General features: G+C 51.4%; 1 protein-coding gene across 3 annotated transcripts in view; it reads left to right on the top strand.

Annotated features, from left to right (window-relative positions):
• The window catches only part of CLPTM1 (cleft lip and palate associated transmembrane protein 1), a 39,408-nt gene that overhangs the window by 15,688 nt on the left and 14,801 nt on the right, over window positions 1-8,919 (top strand). For all 3 annotated transcript variants that reach the window (XM_011963025.1, XM_011963026.1, XM_011963024.1), the window contains exons 3-5: window positions 1,237-1,360; window positions 2,596-2,754; window positions 5,473-5,590. In XM_011963025.1, the coding sequence (XP_011818415.1) occupies window positions 1,237-1,360; window positions 2,596-2,754; window positions 5,473-5,590 (401 nt within the window). The remainder of the gene's footprint in view (window positions 1-1,236; window positions 1,361-2,595; window positions 2,755-5,472; window positions 5,591-8,919) is intronic.

The following is an 8,919-nucleotide window of genomic DNA, read 5'->3' as shown; positions in this document are numbered from 1 at the left end:
TCCTTTACTACTTTAGGATTCCCACTTTCCCTTCACTCTTTGCCTGAAGGTTTGGTAGCCTACAGTGTGGTCCATTCTTCAGAGCTGTCTATTTGTATATATTCATATGTAAACTTGATAAAAATTATATGCACGAGAACAAATATGAGAATACGTGAGCAGCATATATTCTCATCCTATCAATATGTATAATTATAAATATAAAATACATTGATATCTTCACAGTGTATTAATTTTTTCAAGCTTTTTCAATTCTTTCAATGAGAGAGTTGGTCTGAATAATTTAGCCCACTGTCACTAAAATTGGAACTAACCTATCGCTTACTATCTGCTTCTCCAAAAATTCCGTTAAAGTTCAGAAATATTACTCTTTCTAAGCTTCTGTGCCTTCAGGCTCATTGCAACCTCTGCCTCCCAGGTTCAAGTGATTCTCCTGCCTCAGCCTCCCAAGTAGCTGGGACTACAGGCGCATGCTACCAGGACCAGCTAATTTTTGTATTTTTAGTAGAGATGGGTTTTCACCATGTTGGCCATGATGATCTCGATCTCCTGACCTCAACGATTTGCCCGCTTTGGCCTCCCAAAATGCTGGGATTACAGGCGTGAGCCACCATGCCCGGCCTCTATACTTTTTAAGTTATTTTAAAATGTGTAATTAAATTACTATTGACTATAGTTGCCCTGTTTTGCTACCAAATAGTAGATCTCGTTCATTCTATTTTTTGTAGCCATTAACCACCCCCAGTTCTGTGCTTTTGAAGTGCTGGGATTCCAGATTCTTTCAGAAATGTCATGTTTATTATTATGTTTTCTTTATTTCATTTTTGTTTTAATTCACCCATCTGCACACTGAAGGGGTTCCAGAGTCTTAGTATCCTCTCTGGGGGTCCCAAGGGGCGGGACGGCAGGTTTCCCAGACTGAGGTTTCCAGAGTCAGCCCCTGCAGCCCTGTGGTCACCAGGAGCTCCTGGGGACTTAGAGTCAAGGGTCTGTGTGCAGACCAGGGCAGTGCCAGCCCCCCCTGCACTGGCAAACGGTGGCATCTGGGCTCCCTCCCCAGATGTGGTCTTTGGGGACATCTTGTCTTCTTGCCAGCCCTGTGACTACCTTCTCAGGGCCTCCCTGACTTGGTCACTTGCCCCAGGTCAGGCGCCAGCATGTGCCAAGTCAGAAGGAAGTCAGGTGGGTCTGTTGCGGAGAGCCAAGGCTCACCATCTTGCTGCTTCTCTTCCTCAGGATCTTCATCATCTGGGCCATCAGCAGCTGGTTCCGCCGAGGGCCGGCCCCTCAGGACCAGACGGGCCCCGGAGGAGCCCCACGCGTCGCCAGCCGCAACCTGTTCCCCAAAGACACTTTAATGGTAACTGCCAGCGGTAGGGCAGACTTGGAGATGATGGGGCAAGGAGGGGTGGAATGTGGAGGAGTGATGTCAGCAGTCGGGACAGACCAGGTCCCTGCCCACTGGCAGGTCTAGGAAAACAGGTCCAGGATTGAGGAACTCTAGGCCCATCCCCAGTACATGAGACCTGTGTCACCTGGGTCCATCCCCAGCACATGAAACCTGTGTCACCCAAAAGAAAAAGCAAATTCATTTGGTTAAAATATCTAACCAGGGTCTTTGGATGTTCTATTTCAAAATATATTCAGCCTTCCAAGGTTGCAGAGGGATATGTGCAAGGGAGGTAGTGTGAGAGGTGGGGAGGGCAGGGAGCCAGCAGAGGCTGGTGGGAGGTAGGCACGGAAGGAGAGGAGACCTGCACTTCCACAGTGGGCTTGGGCATGGGCAGGGCAGGGCTTGGCTTCGGGAGCGTGCCGAGCAAAAGCGTTTAGACCTGTCAGTCTGGCTTTTTTGAGCAAACATGGCCATGGGGGCCTGAGAAAGGAGGAAGTTCTTGTTGGGTCACAGTGGTTTTGTTTTTTTTTTTTTTTCAGATGGAGTCTCACTCTGTTGCCCAGGCTAGAGTGCAGTGGCATAATCTTAACTCACTGCAACCTCCTCCTCCCGGGCTCCAGTGATCCTCCTACCTCAGCCTCCCGAGTAGCTTGGATTACAGACGTGCTACCACATCCCACTAATTTTTTGTATTTTTAGTACAGATGAGGTTTCACCTTTTTGGGCAGGCTGGTCTTGAACTCCTGACCTCAAGTGATCTACCCGCCTTGGCCTCCAAACGTGCTGGGATTACAGGCGTGGACCACCACGTCCAGCGGCTGACAGTGCTTTTGTAGCTCTGGACTGCTTTGTCCATAAGCCTGCAGAGCTCTGACCAGGAAGGTCCAGCAGCCACTAGGGCAGGAGATCATTCAGGGAGCTTCTGCCCCTTCCTACCCCTAAATTCTAATTGGCAGTCTGGCCAGTCTCCAAGTGTTCTTTGTTCATTGACTTCACAGGCTCAGACCAGGACAGACATGGTGGTATGAGAAAAGAGAAAATATGTTCTCTCTGCTGCTCTTCCTCTCTCCTCTCCCCTGCCCTCTGTAATTACTGTTCCTCTGCGTTTGCTGACCGTTGCCATAGCTCTTCATCTGCTCTTTAGCCAGCCTGCAGAGGCTTTCAAGAGCAGGCCTGAGCTCTGTTGCCTTCTGTCCCAACAGAACCTGCATGTGTACATCTCAGAGCACGAGCACTTTACAGACTTCAACGCCACGTCGGCACTCTTCTGGGAGCAGCACGATCTTGTGTATGGTGACTGGACTAGCGGAGAGAACTCAGACGGCTGCTATGAGCACTTTGCTGAGCTCGACATCCCACAGGTGCGGGCAGCTCCTGGTTTCTGGCCCCATGGCTGCTTGACTGGCACTGAAGGACCTTTCCTCCAGTCTGCTCCTTGCTGAGAGAGTGTGGAGTTTGGGCTCCAGGCTTGGCCCTTCCCTGGGCTCACACGCTCTGTGACCACAGGCTGGTCCCTGAGGTCTCTGGGCTTCACTTTCCCCTACATGAAAAAGGTAGATATGGGTGGAATTGGCCTGGGACCCTGCCAGCTACCTCTAAGGTTGTGCAGTCCTTGACTTGAAACCGGTGAAAGATTAGTAATTGTCCTTGGGGATGTTTGCCTATCACCAGTTTATCAGGCAGCCCCATTTCAAAATAACATTAGTTAATGCTGATTGAGCTAAGTGCAGGGTACTAAGCTAGGCTGACTCATGGAAACCTACCAGCAACCCTGTGAAGCAGGAACTGTTATTCTCGTTTGACATGTGAGGAAACTGAGACAGAGAGAGGGAAGGTGATTTATCCAAGGCCACATTGCATGAGAGATTCAGACTCAGGCTCTATGGCTGTGGACTCTCGCAGCCCTAGGCTCAAATCCTGCCTCCTCCTGGAAGCCCTTCCTGACCCACAGAGCACTCAGACTTGGTTAAGCACCCTCTCTGGGTTCTCACACCTGCTGGACTTCCCCATCCCGCCCACTCCGGGGCCTCACTGGGACTCCTGCATGGGACTGTGAGCCTTGTGATAATAAGGCTGGGCTGCCTAGATCAATTCCATGTCCCCAGCACTGCCCAATGTGGGGCTGGGGACAGAATCAGCAAGTACCAAACAAGTGAAAGGGACATCTCTTTGGGGCCTTCTTTGGCTGAGTCCAAGACAGCTGCCCTCATTCCTTTCTCCCCAACGGGCCTTCTCAGCTTTGGGGTGGAGGGCACATTTCTGTTCTATTTCTGTCTGGGTGGCTAGAAGCAGAATGTGGACACAGTCGTTTTTTTTTTTTTTGGAGACAGCATCTCGCTTTGTTACCCAGTCTGGAGTGCAGTGGCGCGACCTTGGCTTACTGCAGCTTCCACCTCCTAGGTTCAAGCGATTCTCGTGTCAGTCTCCTGAGTAGCTGGGATTACAGGCACACCCAGCTAATTTTTGTATTTTTTTAGTAGAGACAGGGTTTCACTATGTTAACCAGACTGGTCTTGAACTCCTGACCTCAAATGATCCTCCTGCCACAACCTCCCAAAGTGCTAGGATTACAGGCGTGAGACACTGTACCCAGCCATCATTCTTTTCTTTTTGAGATGGGGTCTTGCTCTGTTGCCTAGGCTGGAGTGCAGTGGCACAGTTACAGCTCACTGCAGCCTCAACCTCCCGGGCTCAAGCCATCCTTTCACCTCAGCCTCCCAAGTAGCTGGGACAACAGGCATGCACCACCATGCCCAGCTAATTTTTTGTGTTTTTCGTAGAGATGGGGGTCTCAACATGTTGCCCAGGCTGGTCTCAAACTCCTGAGCTCAAGTGATCCTCTCACCTCAGCCTCCCAAAGTGCTGGGATTACAGCCATGAACCACCCCGCCCAGCTGGACTTTCTGACCTGCACTGAGAGGTGGCTCCCACAGAGACCTCAAGCCGAGCCCCCAGGCCTTGCCCCAAGATCCAAGGAAGGACCAGGGCCTGGCAGGCCCAGCAGGGGGATCTGCTTCCAAGGGCTTGGATCTAAGTCGAAGCTTCAAGGTGGGGTCTGAGTGGACTTCAAAGGCGGGAATGCTGGGAACAGTGGCACATGCCTGTAAGCACAGCTACTCAGGAGGCTGAGGTGAGAGAACGGCTAGAGCCCAGGAGTGTAGGACTGTAGTATGCCACGATCACAACTGCAAATAGCCAGTGCACTCCAGCCTGGGCAACACAGCAAGACCCCATCTCTGAAAAAGACAGGAGAGTGAGGAGAACACAATGTGGCCAAGTGAATCCAAGGTCTGCTCAAAGATCAGAGAGGTTCAGTGCTCTCCTTTGTCTCCACTCAGTGCCCCTGGACAACTTGCCCCCCTTCTCGAAGCCTTAGTTTCGTCATCTGTATCAAGTGAGAATAGTCCCCCTTCCCTGGGAGGCAAGGAGACTTGATGAGATAATGAGGAAGACTTGGGCAGAGAGGGGCCAGCTGGAGGTAGCAGGGAGTAGCACCCAGGAGCCTACAGACTGGGTTTCCATCTGCATACTTGCCACACACTGTATGACCCCTTGGCATGAGCCCCGTTTGCCTCATCTGCAAAATGGGGTGGTAACATGACCCATTGCATACGGTTGACATGTTACATGTGTGTTAACTCATTAGATTAGGGAGCTATTGTCTGAAGTGCCCAGGGCAGGGTCTGGCCCGTAGTAGGAGCTCCATGTCTGTCAGCTGCTTCTTCCTGTTGAGTGAGCTTAACGAGAGCTCGTTGACTGAGCTGTGTGCCAGTGCTCCAGGTAGTCCCTGTAGTAGTACCCTCAGGTCAGTGCTGTGGGGACCTCGCATCCTCTAGGTGGGGCCCTGAGGCTTAGAGAGAAGCTGAGCTCACACGGCCATGGCGGGTAGAGTGGGCGTCTGAGGCTGACTCCAGCATTTACCTCTCTGCCACCCAGCTACACGCCTCACCCTGAGTACTCGGTAAATGGCCAGAGAATTGACGGGGAGGAAACTGCTGGGGACGGGTGCCAGGCAGGGCTTTAATGTTTCCTTCATGCCAGTTGCCCAGCCTGTCCACCTGACCTTCCCTCTTTTGCAGAGCGTCCAGCAGAACGGCTCCATCTACATCCACGTTTACTTCACCAAGAGTGGCTTCCACCCAGACCCCCGGCAGAAGGCACTGTACCGCCGCCTTGCCACGGTCCACATGTCCCGGAGTAAGTCACTCCCCTGCAGCCAGGACCCGCTGTCCAGGGGGCCAGCATCGTGGGAGCCCCCAGGCTGATGTGGCGGACAATGAATCCCAGGTCCAGGAGGGCAGGCAGGAAGCCTGCACTCAAAGAGGGTGGGATTGGCAGGGCAGGCTGAAGCCCCACCCAGCCTTAATGAGCCCTGTAGACACTAAGGAGGGAGACCCACGGAGGAAGGGCTCAAGGACCAGAGGGGAATTGGCCAGAAAAAGCAGGTGGAGACGGGAACTCTTGGAGAGGAGGAGACATCCTTCACCAAGGGGTAAGGGCCAGGGTTGACTTGCGCACAGTAGGGGCCTGATGGAAGTAGACACTCAAAAATATTTTGTGGGCTGGGTGCAGTGTGGTTCACGCCTGTAATCCTAGCACTTTGGGAGATGAGGTGGGCAGGATTGCTTGAGCCCAGGAGTTTGAGACCAGCCTGGGAAACACGGCAAAACCCTGTCTCTACCAAAAGATACAAAAATTAGCTGGGCGTGTGCCTGTAGTCCTGGCTGCTCAGGAGGCTGAGGTGGGAGGATTGCTTGAGCCCAGGAGGTGGAGGCTGGATCACACCACTGCACTCCAGCCTAGGTGACAGACTGAGAACCTCTCAAAAAGATAGATAGAGGCCGGGCACAGTGGCTCACTCCTGTAATCCCAGCAGTTTGGGAGGCTGAGGCAGGCGGATCACCTGAGGTCAGGGATTCAAGACCAGCCTGACCAACATGGAGGAACCCGGTCTCTACTAAAAATACAAAATTAGCCAGGCGTGGTGGTGCATGCCTGTAACCCCAGCTACTCGGGAAACGGGCAGGAGAATCGCTTGAACCCGGGAGGTAGAGGTTGTGGTGAGCTGTGATTGCGCTATTGCATTCCAGCCTGGGCAATAAGAGCGAAACTCAGTCTCATAAACAAAAAGAGAGCCGGGCGCGGTGGCTCACGCCTGTAATCCCAACACTTTGGGAGGCTGAGGCGGGTGGATCAGGAGGTCAAGAGATAAAGACCATCCTGACCAACGTGGTGAAACCCCGTCTCTACTAAAAATACAAAAATTAGCTGGGCGTGGTAGCACGTGCCTGTAGTCCCAGCTACTTGGGAGGGTGAGGCAAGAGAATTGCTTGAATCTAGGCGGCAGAGATTGCGGTGAGCCGAGATCATGCCATTGCACTCCAACCTGATGACAGAGCAAGACTCCATCTCAAAAAAAAAAGCTAGATAAATAGATAGATAACATTCAAAGAACAGTGTGGGCAACATAGTGAGACTTCGTCGCTACAAAAAATAATAGCCAGGTATGTTGGTGAGCACCTGTGGTTCCAGCTATGTGGGAGGCTGAGGGGGAGGATTGATTGAGTGTGGGAGGTTGAGGATGCAATGAGCTGTGATTGCACTGTGGCATTCCAGCGTGGGTGACAGAGCAAGTCCACGTCTCTGAAAAAACAACAGTAATAAAAAATAAGACTACCACTTTTACTCCCATAATAACTCATTAACCCATTAACCCACTAGTCCATGAATGGGTTAATCAGTTCCTGAGGGGAGGGCCCTCATGACCCAGTCACCTCTTAAAAGCGCCGTCTCTCAGTACTGGCACACTGGGGGTTAAATTTCAGTGGCAGTGGGGAGTACTAGAGTACTTCAGTAGTCCCAGCTACTTGGGAGACTGAAGTGGGAGAATTAGCATGACTTTTGGCCAGGACAAATATTCGAACCATAGCATTGTCCATCCTCTTGTTTTGGGGAGGTTAATAATTATTGTCATCTTTCTGCTTGCCTGGCTTTTTTTTTTTTTTTTTTTTTTTAAGACAAGATCTCACTCTGTCACCCAGGCTGGAGTGCAGTGCAGTGGACTATCTCAGCTTACCACAATTTCCACCTCCCGAGTTCAAGTGATTCTCCCACCTTAGCCTCCCAAATAGCTGGGACTGCAGGCACACGCCACTACGCCCGGCTAGTTTTTGTATTTTTAGTAGAGACAGGGTCTCACCATGTTGGCCAGGCTGGTCTCAAACTCCTGACATCAAGTGATCCGTCCACCTCGGCCTCCCAAAGTGCTGGGATTACAGGTGTGAGCCACCACACCCAGCCTTGCCTGGTTCTGCGTGACCTTTTTCCTTGAGTCCTCTGTCTCCTGATGGGCAGCCTTAGAAATCCCTCACTGTACCTGTTTGAGCGGATCTGGAGAATGGCTTCCTCAGCCCCCCATTTTCCTAACTGGAGTTCTGTGTACTCCACCTAGCTTTCATTTTATTGAGGACTATTCCAGACATTCCCTGTGGATTTGGTTAAGATCCATCTGGCTGGTTTTGGGTGGCACAGCAACAGACGGAATTCTATTTGTATGAGTTAGGTCTTATCTACTTCTTTTAGTATAAAAATATTCTAAAGGATGATAATTTTTTTATCACCTATACTAGATGGAATGAAAAGTTGATGACTCTATGTAGGTTCCCAGAGATGACTTGGAAAGGTCTTCTGGAGTTAGCTGAGCGCCATTCTGAGTGAGTGTGTCTGGAGAATGTGCTGCGTTGGTGTGTCCCACCCGGCTGAGATGTGCTGAGATCTTTGGAGAACTGGGCAGAAGTGGCTTGAGGGGTGTGACCTACAGGGTTGGTCTCACAGATATTTCCCTGCAGAGAGGGATACATCAGGGGTCTCGGTTAAAATGCCCAGTGCTTCAGAGGTCGCTCTGAAGGTGACCCAGGTGGCTGACTCTTCACTGTATTCTTGTACCCCCATTTGACGATCACCTAATCATTCCGTTAACCTAAATCGATACCAGTATTTTCTGTGGTTTTGTCTTCAGTGAATGTGTGATCTATGTCACTGTGTGGTGAGGTTTATTCACAGTCAGTCTGGTCTGTAAAATAGAATCTGCAGACAGTGAACCTGAAAAGCATACTAGGATCATGCAGGCCTCCCTCGCCAGCCTTGGAGCTGGGATCCTCAGAGCAGGGACACAGAAGGACTTGGAGTGAGCCACCCACCAGCTCTAGGGTGAAGGAGAGTGTGAGTTCAGAAAAGCCCCCTTTGGGCTGGCTGTGGTGGCTCACACCTGGAAACCCAGCACTTTGGGAGGCCAAGGTGGGCAGGTCTCTTAAGGTCAGGAGTTCAAGAACAGCCTGACCAACATGGTGAAACCCTGTCTCTACTAAAAATACAAAACTTAGTTGGGCATGGTAGCACATGCCTGTAATCCCAGCTACTCGGGAGGCTGAGGTGGGAGAATTGCTTGGACCCCGGAGGCAGAGATTGCAGTGAGCCAAGATCGCGCCACTGCACTCCAGCCTGGGTAACAGAGCAAGACTCCATCT

Source organism: Colobus angolensis, unplaced genomic scaffold, assembly GCF_000951035.1.
Source record: "Colobus angolensis palliatus isolate OR3802 unplaced genomic scaffold, Cang.pa_1.0 Scaffold60, whole genome shotgun sequence".
In the NCBI taxonomy this organism is placed as follows: Eukaryota; Metazoa; Chordata; class Mammalia; order Primates; family Cercopithecidae; genus Colobus; species Colobus angolensis.
This window is presented reverse-complemented; position numbering and strand designations above follow the sequence as displayed.